The 13,955-nt window shown below is 37.9% G+C and overlaps 1 protein-coding gene and 1 long non-coding RNA gene across 4 annotated transcripts; one reads left to right on the top strand and one right to left on the bottom strand.

Moving 5' to 3' along the window:
- Positions 1-72: 72 nt before the first annotated feature.
- On the bottom strand, positions 73-13,906 carry LOC146490167 (oxidoreductase NAD-binding domain-containing protein 1-like). Of its 3 annotated transcripts, none has more exons than XM_085103416.1 (7): positions 13,765-13,904; positions 7,014-7,110; positions 5,389-5,495; positions 4,992-5,133; positions 3,262-3,492; positions 2,371-2,479; positions 73-844 (listed from the first exon to the last, which is right to left on the bottom strand). In XM_085103416.1, exons 2-7 carry the CDS (start codon positions 7,089-7,091, stop codon positions 672-674), a joined length of 840 nt encoding a protein of 279 aa, XP_084959542.1. In that variant the 5' UTR covers positions 7,092-7,110; positions 13,765-13,904; the 3' UTR covers positions 73-671. The 3 variants fall into 3 exon arrangements, with proteins under 3 accessions (XP_084959542.1, XP_084959618.1, XP_084959665.1); XM_085103492.1 differs by having other exon boundaries at positions 7,014-7,116; positions 13,765-13,899; XM_085103539.1 differs by lacking the exon at positions 73-844 and adding an exon at positions 2,154-2,179 and having other exon boundaries at positions 2,296-2,479; positions 13,765-13,906.
- Positions 8,554-11,397, top strand: LOC146490168 (uncharacterized). Its single transcript, XR_014863436.1, has 2 exons — positions 8,554-9,928; positions 10,386-11,397. It is a non-coding gene; the product is annotated as an uncharacterized LOC146490168 (long non-coding RNA).
- Positions 13,907-13,955: the final 49 nt, after the last annotated feature.

Below are 13,955 nucleotides of genomic sequence, written 5' to 3' on the forward strand. Positions count from 1 at the left end.
TATCCAATGGCAACAACCTACTTTAAGCCAACAATTGTACCATGTAAATTTAAAACTCTCTTTATAGTCACATTGTCACGTATTCTTTTATTATTCTGTTAGAGTTTTTTCCTCATAATTTAGCATCTCTGTGTACTTATTACAAATTCAACTTAATTTCTACATTACGATTTAAAACTGAAGATGACAGAAGATCTATCCAAACATGTCTTTAAAATCAAAACTGATGTGGCTTAACTGAATTACTAATCAACAAAGACTGGCTGCTCACATATTTGACAAAGAACCTGGTTTGTAACACGAAATTGCTCTTCTTGTCCTTGGAAGAACAAACCATAGTCAATTTTTAGCAACTTCTCTAAAATACACAAAAAGAACCTGAACAAAATTGGCCATTTTTTTCAAGTTGCAATCTAATTTCATCCACGCCATCCGCAGTCAAACGCAATTAATAGTAGTTTCTGTGCACTGGTAGGGTTATTTTTTAACAAAACTGACCCACTATTTTAACGATTCCATTCAAACAAAAAACGTTTTTGGCTATTCATAGTGACACTAGAAATAGGTGACACTTGCTCCTCTCACCATTTCGGAGACGAAAATTATCAAAATTATTTGACGGGTTAAAATTACTCCTTCAATAAATGTTTTAAAAAGCTAACTGCTAATCGCTACCACCATTTTTCAAAGTGTATTCTGTTCTCTGAAATGTTGAGCTCGCGCAAAATGTCCGTCATATTTTTAATCATAGGTGGGGGTCCACAGATGTAACATGTTAAATTACTCCTGTCCAGGGAAGATATGGCTTCTTGTAGACTTGGTTCATTTATACGACCATGTTGACCTGAAATAAAAACAGACGGATTAAAAAGGGTGAAGGAATTTGTAAACAATACACCGTCTGGGTTATATTACAAAGCGAAACGGAAACTGGGACAAATTAAATTTCAACCCATGGATGCGACGTCATTTGCAAACTTTTATTTCAGGTACCACATTTTGAGAACATAGCTTCAAGTAAGCCAACTGAAGTCTGCAAGAATTGTAGCTTTCATTTTAAAATAATGCTCACACTTTAAGATTTTATCCACAAACGCAAAAGCTAGAATCACCCCGAACAGCGCCACTCAGTAGCTTCCATTTGAATGGTCGCACTTTAGGATTTCATCCACAGACTCAAAAGGTGTTCACCTTGAACAGCATAATAAACAGCACCACAGGCAAGCGCTACCCAATTGCTTTCATTAAAACAGTCGTAATTTAGGATTTCATCCACAGAATCAAAAGGAGTTCACCTTAGACAGCATAATAAACAGGCCAAAGCAAAGTACTGTACTGTACTGAGCATCGGACTACCGTGCGGGAGGTCGTGGGTTCAAACCCCGGCCGGACCAACACTCAGGGTCTTTAAATAACTGAGGAGAAAGTGCTACCTTTGTAATGACATCTGCAAATGGTTAGACTTTCTAGTCTTCTCGGATAAGGACGATAAACCGTAGGCCCCGTCTCACAACACTTCAATGTTCATAACCCTGTGGGACGTTAAAGAACCCAGACACTAATCGCCAAGAGTAGGGCATGGAGTTCCCGGTGTGCTGGTCTGGTCTTTGTGCTGTTTCATGATTTCATGGGTTGGGAGGGTAGGATGAGGTCGCTAATGGACATATGCTGATGTAAACTGCATTTGAATATATATAAATAGAAAATGCGGTATATAAATGCATTACCATTACCATTACTGCTCAGTAGCTTTAGTTTGACTGCTCAAGCTATAGGATTTCATCCACAGACTCAAAAGGTAGAACCACTTCGTACAGTATAATAAACAACACCACAGGTAAGCACTGCTCTGGAGAAAAGGAAAAAATGAAGGACCGCAGGCAAAGTAAGCTGAGAGGAAAGTAGGCCGCGGGAGAGAGGAAAGGGCAGAAACACCAGATGTATCTTATAACCACAAGATAATAATTTTGTCGACAGATCACTGACAGGCCAACTAAAACGGTACCAACTAGAATCTTCAATAGCTTGTCTACTTGCCCTCCCCCTTTCACCACCACCACCACCCTCTTCCCCTCTTTCTCCCGCCCCCACCCTCCCGCTTCCTGCACCATTTGGTGGAGAATAGAATGTCAGTAGTTTCGCAGACATTCTCTTGCAAAAGTAGCCTCCTATGCAGACGCTCTTTGGCTCGTCACGCATTCCTCCCTCCCCCCCCCCCCCCCCCTATTAAACGATTTGGTGGAGAATAGAATTCTCCTCTTCACCAAACCGTTATGGAGGGGAGGAATGCGTGACGAGTCCAAACAGCGTCCGCGTAGGAGGCGATCACTAAAGACTCTTTAAAAGGAGTCAGGACTGTGTTTGACATACTTTGTATGTGGTGTGCAGTCGACACGCTATGATCGCAGGCTTCGGGTTTTGTGGTAAAAAACTTGCAGAGTATTGAAGGACATCTTTTGGAAATTTCCAAAAGGGAATCCTGTGAAAGGGAAGAAGATCACATGTCAATACCACAGAACTCTAACTAAAGGTGGAAAAATTTGAGTGAAAATTAAAACTTGCTGAGTGCAGCCTCTGAAAAAGGCTCCACAACCAGTGAGGAATGGGACCCTTGAAGGGTTAACTCATGTGTATTTAATTAGTATTAAATGGAACAGTATATGCAGTAATGAGGATACACTGTAAGTTGTTCGGCCCAAAAAAGTCCCATGTGGCTAAAACTGCGCCCCAAAACATCCAAAGGTGCAAAATATAATTCAAAAATATTAAGTCAACTATCCCTTGCATAAAACCCTAAAAAGAACCTTACACCATACCAAATTCTTCCCCCCCCCCCCCCTGCCAGCCAAACAAAGACCACCAGAAAATTTCTACACACCCACCACCAAAAAAAAAAAAATCCTTAATCACTATATAAATTTCAAACCCAAGAAGGCCTTTCCATCGCTAGTCTCCATTGCAGCCGTCACTTGGGCAACAACGGCTATGAAGGAGACTATTCCATCATTAACATGTTTTCAAAGTAATTGACTCATATCGATTTAACCTGAGAACTTACAATCATGAAGTACCCTCGCAATAAAACATAAATTGCAAAAGAAAAACACTTGGCGAACCTAATTTCAAGCAATCAAAACTGACGGCTATAAGAAATGACCCACCTTGTGTCTGGCAATAGGAAATTATTCTGACATCTGCTTACATTTCATTTTTATGTACAGTAGTTTGCAAATATTTTACAAGTGAGCATGTGCATTGTACCTTAAAAAGTAGTTCATCTATGTTCTTTGCACTGAATAACAGTACTGTCTTTCCAGAATATTTATTTGGCAGGTCACTGGAGATATCAGCCACATGTCGCACAATGGAATACAGAGGATTGATACCAACACCACCAGCAATAAGAAGCAAATCTGAGCTGGGATCACCAGGCCTGGGATCAAAGAAAAAGTTTCCTCCCACTCTCATTTGAACTTTGCTTCCAACACAGCACTGTGACAGACATTAATAAAATAAATAAAAAACAAACAAACAAACAAACAAACAACAATGTTGGTACAATGCTATATTCTCTGTAAGTGCACATACCAAAACATTGTTTTTAACTTTTACAATTTATTGGGAACAGATAACTGGAGAAGTTGAGTGAAGAGGTAAGAAGAAGGAGATGGAGATTCATTGGACACATCCTGAGACAACAACCTGGCAATGACTGTGTTACAGCCCTAACATGGACCCCAGAGGGAAGGAGAAAGAGAGGCCGGCCAAAAACAACTTGGCGGCACACGGTAGAAAAAGAGAGGTCCAAAGCAGGGTGGCAGTCCTGGAGTGAGGTGCGCACTGCAGCGCAAGACAGGAATCGCTGGGAAGCCCATGTGGAGGCCCTATGCGCCACCTTGGCACCAGAGGACAAGTAAAGTAAAGATAACTGTCAGTGTAATTTAATCATGCACTGATGGAACTCAGTATTAACTGGAGGGATTACTGCCTCAAAATGTTGGGCAGCCAAGCTGCTCTGTAATACAATGAACACCTAACTACTGTTGCAAGCCTACTTGTTGTCCTGGTTTAGGCATTTATGTTTAAATGCTTATTTAACGTTCCTTTCATTTTGCTAGACTTGGCAGTGACCCAACTCTTTTTAAACAGCAGAAGAGTTTTTAACATCCTCTGCCAATTATTTTGAGGTGTAGGAGACAGGCCCATTTATGGCTGATTGTCACCCCACAGTGGCATTCATGATCACCTGATGCTGAGCAATAGCTAACTATGATCTTACCAGTTAGTTCATACAGTGTAGCCTGCGAAGCAAGTGTTTCAGTGGAGTTTTCTGCACTATAAAGCCAATTTTCGTACTTTTGGACGCACAAAATGGGCTGTTTTTGTCTCGTACCAATTTCTGCGTGGTCAAACAGCACAAAACGCCACCTGAACAATTAGAAATGCTTGCTACTCAGGCCAGTTAGTTCACAACCCCTAAACTTCTGCTCAGCAGTTCAGTGCCTGACTCAACTCTGTCATGCCTTGTCTTTGAGGAGATGTGTGCTGAAGAGAGAGAGAGAGGCACGGGGGCTGATGGGAAGGAGGAAGGGGGAGAAATATTGTCTCTCATACATGCTTTGCTCCCTCCATCAGCCCTTGCAGAAAGAGACAAGAGAGATGACTGAGGATGAGTCAGGTTCAGTTCTCTTACCAACTGCTGACCGCATCATTAATAACATTATCCGGGTCAAATATTTTTGAAACATGACCCGTCTCCCCCACTCACTGTTGACTCAAATAATGATGTTGTTTGTTATCATAACCATTGTTAGAATGGAACTTGTTTTGTAGAGGAAGCAACATTGAAAAGAGGAAGGGGGATTAAAGCTCCATTGAAATTGTTTCATGATGGTTTTTAGTTGGACAGATTGTAGCTACTATGACAGGGTGGCCATTACAATACAGTATAATTATATATAAAATATATTGAGCTGTTCACAAACACAAACCTTTGTATGGACCCACAATGCAGGGGGATGTTCGCTTTCTTTGACAGCAAGCTCTATTGTGTTTCTTTCTTTTAGTTCTTTGGGAGTGGAGCAAATTGAATATCCTCCCACAGTTGATAGCCCAGGAATGAAAAAGTCAACCCTAGCAAAAAAAAAAAAAAAAAAAAAAAAAAAAACCAAAGTAAAATACATGCAAGCATTACTGATAACACAGCCACAAGCAATGCCATTAAGGAACTGACAGGTCACAACAGGTTTGTTTGAAGAGGACCCACCTTGTCTGGGGTAGCAGGGGTTATCAAAAACACTTACTATTTCATGAATATTACAGACAGAAATTTAATGGCCTTAAAATTTGATGACATTGTTATCATTTAGCATGCCTTTGGATGATTACCATTGTCCTGGCTTGAATGTAAATCTATCATCCTCAACTTTTAAGCACAGCCCTTTCACAGTTTCTGACTGCTGAATGATTTCAGTTACAGTGGCTTGTGCTACTATCTGCCAAAGAGAACAATTTACAAGTAAAACATAAAAGAAAAAGAAAATAACATACAAAGTTGTCATAATAATAAATTACATTGCATGGACAGCCCCCATTAATACTGATGTCAACACACTCTGAAGAACTGAGGCAAGTAAGAGAATCAAAATGGTCATCTGAGACCCTGAAGAAAAGGTAACTTAAGTTGACAAACTGGAGAGGATTGACCTTGGGAACAAAGTTGATTGTTTTAAAAATAATTATACTGTATCTGTGACAGAAGCAGACCTCCAGGTACCATCAACTCTCGCCTTGCGGACAACTCGCTATTACGAATACCCCGATGATACGGACAGCTAGTAGTTAAATCCCCAGCAAAAATAGATTACAGACGTTTGACTGAAATAAATTCAAGCTATTTACAGACTTTCGCTATTAAGGACACTAACTCGCTGTCCTTAGATGGTCAGTGTCCGCAATTAGGGTCAGTCAACTGTACATGTAAATAGGAGTCCACTCTCAATGTATGACTTGCTTCTTTTCATGAAATGAAGTATCATTACCCTACAGGCCTCAATTTTGATCTAAAAAATAAGGTGGGGAAGGGCCCAGCCCCATGGATCCCTTCCCTAGATGTATGAAGAGATCGGACCTCTGCTGCACTGATGTGGGGTAGTCAGCTACCACAATACCTGAAAAACCAAATGTAATTGAAGTTGGTTCACTTCCTTTTGTGCACAAAAACTGAACTAATTAACTCAAGCGAAGCATATTTCATGGTTATCATGAGCAAAAGCAATCAGGCAAGCTTCCCACCAAATTATGAGCGCAAACAGAAATTGACCACTGATAACTTGAATTTATTTAATATTGTTAAGGACGGTGCCTACTAATACCGAAGTATTTTTGTACGGTTTATGACTATGGGGGAAAAGCAGATTTTAGCAAGGCCTATTGGAATCCAAAAAGAAAATTGGGGGTAACCACGCATTTTTCAGAGATTAAATGAAGCAATATCTCTAAAAAGCGCCAAAATATAAAGCAATGTATGGGATTTTTTCCTAAATTGAAGCTTATAATTCTCGGAAAAATGCATGGTTACCCCCAATTTTCTTTTGAGATACCAAAGGCATTTGGTAAGTTCTGCTTTCTCCGTATAGTTTCAAACCGCGCAAAAATATTCCTGTATTAGTAGGCACCACCCATAGGAAACCCGAGTATCTCGCGATGCGCAGAACGTATGCGTGCGAGTAACAATAGTAGGCACCGTCCTTAATTAAACATCTCAGAAAACGTTTCTGTATTTCTCTCATTTCCTGTTGTCTCACTAGTTGTTACAGCTGTGGTTTAAAATAAATTGTTTTTCTTCTACATCTTGCCCCCTTTTTTTCTCACTCTATACCTGCTCCTGTGACCAGTTACACCTTTCTTATTAAAACTTGAATTGTACCAAAATCCCTCACTGCACCAGTATTACAATATTTCTGATTAATGGCCAATTCCTAATTTTTCCCAGCTAATACTCAGACCATCACCTCCTCTCTTGTTGAACTCTCCGTCCTTTCAAGGTGTGTACTGTTATTACTGGTTCCCTCATCTAAACTGCTCGACATGGGTGCAAAAATGCTTAACCTGAAACTGCACAAACAAGGATGTAGTTGTAATCTCTGAAGACTGTTTGATCCAATTTCCAAACACTGAGAAATGGGTAGAAAAAACAAGGCACAACCAAGTTTTTTAAACTACCAACTTCAGTCTGAAGGTGTTGGGAAATTAAATTGGATGAAATGTAGCCTTTTGGGTGTTTGATATAATTATGATTATCTCAAGCCATTAATAATTCTTGGAGAAATTCAAAGCATATTAATATCCACCAAATTTTATGATAATTAAATGATCACATTTCCAAGCCTCCTTCACGGTTGTGATTCCCTTTGTTTTCTCTTCATGAATTATTAACGAGGTTAAGAATGGCTTTCTCAAACTCATTATAATACATTAACATTTTCAGGAAAACATGGATCACTTGCAATGTTATTCCCAAAAGTGATAAGTACAATATATGACACTGAAATTTAAAGAATAATAATTAGGTTTTCCTGTGAATTAAGTTATATATGATATTAAGCTTAATCTTTATAGACCTTCAAGTTATCACGGTTTTGGAAGCCACCTTGACGGGTAGGCAAACACGTCTTGAAATAACAGTGTTTGACTATGGAAATCCGATGTCAAATAAATTTCATAAAACATTGCTTCTGAAAATTCATGAGCTGAATTGGAAACTTTAGGCACGATGCAAAGGATTTTACAGAAAATAGCTGAGGAATGTACATTGTAGCTCTCCCTGGTGAAAAACCTCACAGGATCTTCAAGGATCTTTAAAGATCTTCAAAGACCTGCCAAAGATCTTTAAAGATAAAGATCCTCAAAGGATCCTTATAGGATCTTTGAAGATCCTCCAAAGATCGTCAAAGATCCTGCATATGCAAGATCTTGTTATACTATCTGCAAAGATCCTCAAGGAATTGGTAAGGATCTTGCAAGGATCTTTGTAAGATCCTTGCAAAGATTCCTGCAAAGATCTTTGCAAGGATCCTTCAAGATCCTCAAAGATTTGATGAGGATCTTTGAAGAATCTTACAAAGATCCTTTTAAAAATCTTGCAAAGATCTTTGCAAGGATCCTTCAGGATCCTCAAGGATTTAATGAGGATCTTTGAAGAATCTTACAAAGATCCTTTTAAAGATCTTGCAAAGATCTTTGCCAGGATCCTCAAGGATTTAATGAGGATCTTTAAAGAATCTTAGAAAGATCCTTTTAAAGATCTTGCAAAGATCTTTGCCAGGATCCTCAAGGATTTAATGAGGATCTTTAAAGAATCTTAGAAAGATCCTTTTGAAGATCCTGCAAAGATCTTTGCCAGGATCCTCAAGGATTTAATGAGGATCTTTGAAGAATCTTTAAAAGATCCTTTCAAAGATCTTGCAAGAGATCTTTGCCAAAATCTTCAACAATTTAATAAGGATCCTTCGAAGATCTTGCAAAGATCTTTGTCAGGATCCTTAGGGCTCCTTAAGGATTTTTAAATTAAACTGAATTATCTTTGACGGATCTTAAAAGGATCCTTGATAGTAAGGATCTTGCAAAGACCTTTGCCAGGATCCTTCATGAGCTTCAAGGATTTAATGAGGATGTTTGCAAGACCCCTATGATAAATAGAAAAAAAAGGTGATGGAAAATAAAAGGCCATTACACTTGCAATTACAGTGTAGGCATTTGGTAATTTATTTTATTAATCAATAAGACCATTTATTCAAATACACTTCGCAGTCCAAAGACTGAATTGCGTGTACAAATAATTAAATTGTATGAAACTGAAAAACATAAATATATATACAAAATATGGAAAAAATTTAATAATTACAGGTAACATATAATAAAGAAGAATGCATAGAACTCTGCGAGAGGAAAAAGGACATTATCTAAAAAAACTACATACTACTACTAATGACTAATAATAAAAGAGTTCTTTTAACGATTGGTCTTGCACACCGGAATTATAAAACGGTTATTGCTCTAAGCTTGTGGGATGAAAGGGCAGGTGAAGGCAGCAAATTTGAGCGTTTGTGGTTTCTTGATGAAGATATAGAGTTAAAATAGTTTGTTCGAAAGAAAGTCACACAGATCTGCCCGCTTTAGTAACAAATACATTTGTCACTTTTAAAATTAAGAATCAAAATTTCTGTTTCTACTGAGTTTGAGCTTCCAGAGTAAATAATTATACCTTAAAGGTGTTGGAAAGTACAGACTGTTGACTAAAACTCTGAAAGTTGCAATAATGCAATGTCATCAATACTGCTGGTTTTTTGCTTGGAACTATTGCTTGGATGTCTCAGAGAAACGGGTACGTGGAATATGGAATTTCGTTTTGGCAATTTAAATTTGTGATATGTTGCACCAAGATTCCTGCTTTATATGGCTTCCCACCAAAGGATATAATTCAATAGACAAATAAATAAGTTTACTCAGCTGATTGTCTGATCAGTGCTTGTCATGCAGCATGATAGTGTCTTAGTGATACTCAGACTCAGTAATTCATTCTTATAAATAAAGAGTGATTTCCAATAGCTAAAAGTTTGCTCACAGTCTTCATCAAATGATTACCCTGTCGCTTTCTTGCACAATACTTCTTTTATAAAGGAAACAAGGAAACCACCGGGCCAAGAGCGGCAGCCATCTTGGATTTCCATCAGACTTGGAAGACTGGGCACGAGCAAAGCCAAATTTGGTCAGCAGCTATACACTGCAGGCTCGCAGAAAGACCGTTTCTTTTGGATTTTCGCAGGACTCAAGAAAACAAGGCACATTTCCTCGGTTTTTTCTTCTTTTAAGCTAGAAAATGATGGCTTTAAGCAACAAATCGTGGACAACTACTTTTTAGAAACAGGTAGGCTTTAATATCAATGATTTTGATGAAAGACTGGCTTGAAAATGTGATGCACAATTCAACCAAATGAATGCATGTGCTTCTGTGAATTTAGCTACAAATTCATCTGATCTCGGTTGTCGAGGTAGCCATTTCCTATTTATTTTTAAAATAAAACATTTACAAACGTTTTTATGGGGTAAGTTTGTAGTTGTAGTGCTAGTTGAAATGAACAATCAGATGACTGTAGTTGTACTGAGAATCAATTGCAAGCTTTATTTGTGTGGTGACTTATTCGATCGAGTATAACATTACTTTAATTTGCCTGTGATTTGATTGAAGTTGAAGGTCATTTGGTGGAGTATTATAATGCCCACATGTACAATAAAATAGCACCATCAGTTAAAAACGAATGTGAACACTGTAATCACACAGAAGAACTGACTAAAGTGCATGATTTTTTCTCTTTTTGCTGTAGATCTTCAACTCAATGTTGTTGTCAAGGCCGATACCCAAGACTGCAGCTTCAGATTGTGTGAAGTCACCAAATCCTGCTCAATAAGCTAAGTCACTTGTAAGCAGGGGAGCCTATTTTTAACTGATTTAGTATGGTTATGAATTGTGACTTCTACTACTATATATACTACTCAGGAACAATGAAAAAATAAAAAAATTTGTAACTTTGAGCCTTGAATTCATTACTTGATGTTTGATAGTTTAATAGAAAATTAGAGGGTCAAATTGTTTTGGTCATGTAAATTACAAGCAAATTGGTACTTTTTTGTCTTTTAGCACTGTGCTTGCACAATTATTATGCCTATCAAATTTTTATAGTAGCACAACATTTGCTGATGTTGTGATTGCACTGTTTTGTTACATTATTCATTATCTAGAATATAGTTATTCCACATTTTGTGGGTCATCACGAGGGAAAAACTACAATTTTTCTGAGCCACTATAAATGTGTTAAAGTTGTGCAGACAAGGCAGTAACTTTTAAGTTTTGTTAAAGGCTGATAATTTAGAGAGGGATTTTGACTTGCACTAATGTTGCGAACAACATCTGTTGAAATTTGTTGCACTGTGTAGCCTTGTCATTAGAACTTTTGTACATAATCAGAGCTTGCTATAAGTTATTGTTTTTCTGTTATTATGTTTTCTTGTACAAACGTTTTCACTGGCAATTGTCAAACCAAATTTTAGAATAAAAATTATTACAGTTTCTTGTACATTAACATTAGGATCGTGATCACCCAGGCTTCATGTTGTAGTCAAAATTTTGTCCATCATGGTTGAGGTAAAATATCCATCTGCTGAATATTATTCTTTCACAATACATATTAAAAGTTATGTTTCTATTTCTGATTTTATTTACACAAGTTATTTTGTATTGATTTAGCATTGTAGACCTACATTTATATACAAATAAATTCCTGAATCTTAACTAAAATAAGTTAGGGATTGTTCAATAAAATTATCCCTTTTATGACATGCTGATGTTCTTTTTCATCTACATACTACATGTACATTCTCAACAGCTTATTCTGAGACTCACCGGAAATTTCAGTCACAAATGTTTTTGTGATTTTGGAAAGTTCAAAGTAGTACAAGATCTTGAAAAGGTTCATTCAAGATCCTTGAAGATCTTTTGCAAGATTATTGAAGATCTTCAAAGATCTTGGCAAGAGCTGCAAAGGATCCTGTAGGATCCTTGAAGATCTTTGGCAAGGTTATTGAAGATCCTCAAAGATCTTGAAAAGGTCTGCAAAGGATCCTTGAAAATCCTTTTAAGATCTTTGGCGACATAATTGAAGATCCTCAAAGATCTTTGCAAGTTCTGCAAAGGATCTTTGCAGATCCTCAAAGATCCTGGCAAGATCTGCAAAGGATCCTTAAAGATCTTGACAAGATCTTGGCAAGATCTGCAAGGATCCTTAAGGATCTTTGAGGATCCTCAAAGATCTTGGCCAAGATCTTCAAGGATCTTGGCAAGAAAGTTGAGGATCCTTAAGGATCTTGGCAAGGATTTTTGAGGATCCTTAAAGATCTTTGCAAGATTGTTTAAGGATCCTTAAAGATCTTCATAAGGATCCTCGAAGATCTTCATGAAGATCTTTGAGGATCTTTAAAGATCCTCAAAAGATTTTCACCAGGGCTGAGTGCTAGAAAGCATCTACTGTAGTTGCATTTTGACATTTCCATACATTTGTCTGTATAGCGAACCAGCCGTGAAATGCTATTAAAACTAGTTCACGGGAAAAAATACAGGGAAATGTATGGAAAGTTCAAAACACGACTGGACGCTTTCTGGCACAGCTACATGCATCCCTCCAATTTTTTTCTTAACATCCTTTTCCAGGGCTATAACAGTTGCCCGACGTAAATAATCGAACAGTTCGGTAATCGAACTTAATCGAACCCAATTGAACTTAATCGAACGATTGGGTTCGAGTAGTTCGGACATCGAACACAATCGAACCAAAACATTTTTGTGAGAGTTCGATTGAGTTCGATTTCCGAACCCAATCGAACCTAATCGAACAACATAAAAATCACTTAAAATATACCAGCTCAGTGGCGGGACTGTCTTAACATATGTATATAAGTAAAAATTAAGAACAATAACTAATAATCACTTTAATGAAATAACCTTTGGGGACAAAAAAAAAATACAGTGAGTTTACTGTAAAATCGAAAATGATATAAGTTCAATGGACTACAAGAAAATGCAAATTAGTTGCGAAGAACGCGGTCTTCAACACAACAGGGAGTTTAAGAAACGAGGACGGCAACGGTAGCGAGAACGTGTTTTAAAAATATAACTTCTCGTCTTTGTAACTCTTTCGCAATCATTTAAATTTGTTTAACTTGGAAAATGCTGGCGAACTCTCCAGGAACTAATTAAAATTAGTATGAACGACGTCAAAGTAAGGAAAAATAAAGAAGATTTTGCGTCATACGCTCCCGTTCTCGAGAAAACCTAAAATTTGGTCATTTCACGTTGTTGTTTTGCAGAGGACGGCAAAGAAATGTGCCAAAATGTAAAACGCACGTGCAAAGCGATTGTTTTTGCTCATTAAGCCCATTGTTTTGTGGCGTTCTCGTTACTGTTGCCGTCCTCGTTTCTTAAACTCCCTAACATCCACAAGATAACGCGAGATAAATGAAACTGCCACATTTGCAAGTAAAGCAATTAAAAGCAACAACAGAGTTGTTAACCGTGTAAGGTCGCAAGGATTCGTCAAAGCGGAAAACAAATCAATTTTTGCTGCTGGAGTCATCTCCAAAATAGTGTGTGTTCTCTGATACTCGACCACCATTTTCAACTAACAATTGGACCCGGGGAATCCAACCAGAAAATATATATTCACTGATGCAAAATCAAACCTAATCCGCGAACTCAATGGAACCCATCGAACTCAATCGAACCTAATAATCGAACCTAATCGAACTAATCGAACCCATTCGAACGTTCGATTTGGTTCGATTAGCCCAATTTTTTTGTGAGGGTTCGATTGTGTTCACTCAATCGAACCCAATCGCGTGATTGGGTTCGATTTGGTTCGATTAAGTTCGATTAATCGAACGTTCGATTTGGTTCGATTAGTTACGTCGGGCAGTTGCCCCATATTTTCAACTACCTGAAATTGGACGCTTGCCTACGTTACCTGTTTTACGAAAATTCTTCGACACTGGATTTCCATACAAACACTGTTATTTCAAGACGTGTTTGCCTACCCATCAACATGGCTTCCAAAACCGTAATTAGGTCTATTGAAGGCAGATTAATACAAACGGATGATCTGACAGCCGGGTACTGTACATTTGTACAAGAATCAATCCGTGGTAGACACTAACCTTGATAAAAACGTCCTACTCTTTAACAATAACTGCGAATGTGAAAAAAATGCCAGCTAATCTCTGTGTACTCCAAGTACAAGCCATGCATTTATAAACGTTGAAACAAATCCATCAAAACTTCCTTCTTCAAAATTACATAAGCATTTGAAAAACGTCAGGCGTTCCTGATAGAAAACAGACCGGGGACT

Source organism: Pavona decussata, unplaced genomic scaffold (genome assembly GCF_977016875.1).
Source record: "Pavona decussata unplaced genomic scaffold, jaPavDecu1.1 SCAFFOLD_1, whole genome shotgun sequence".
NCBI classification, from domain to species: Eukaryota; Metazoa; Cnidaria; class Anthozoa; order Scleractinia; family Agariciidae; genus Pavona; species Pavona decussata.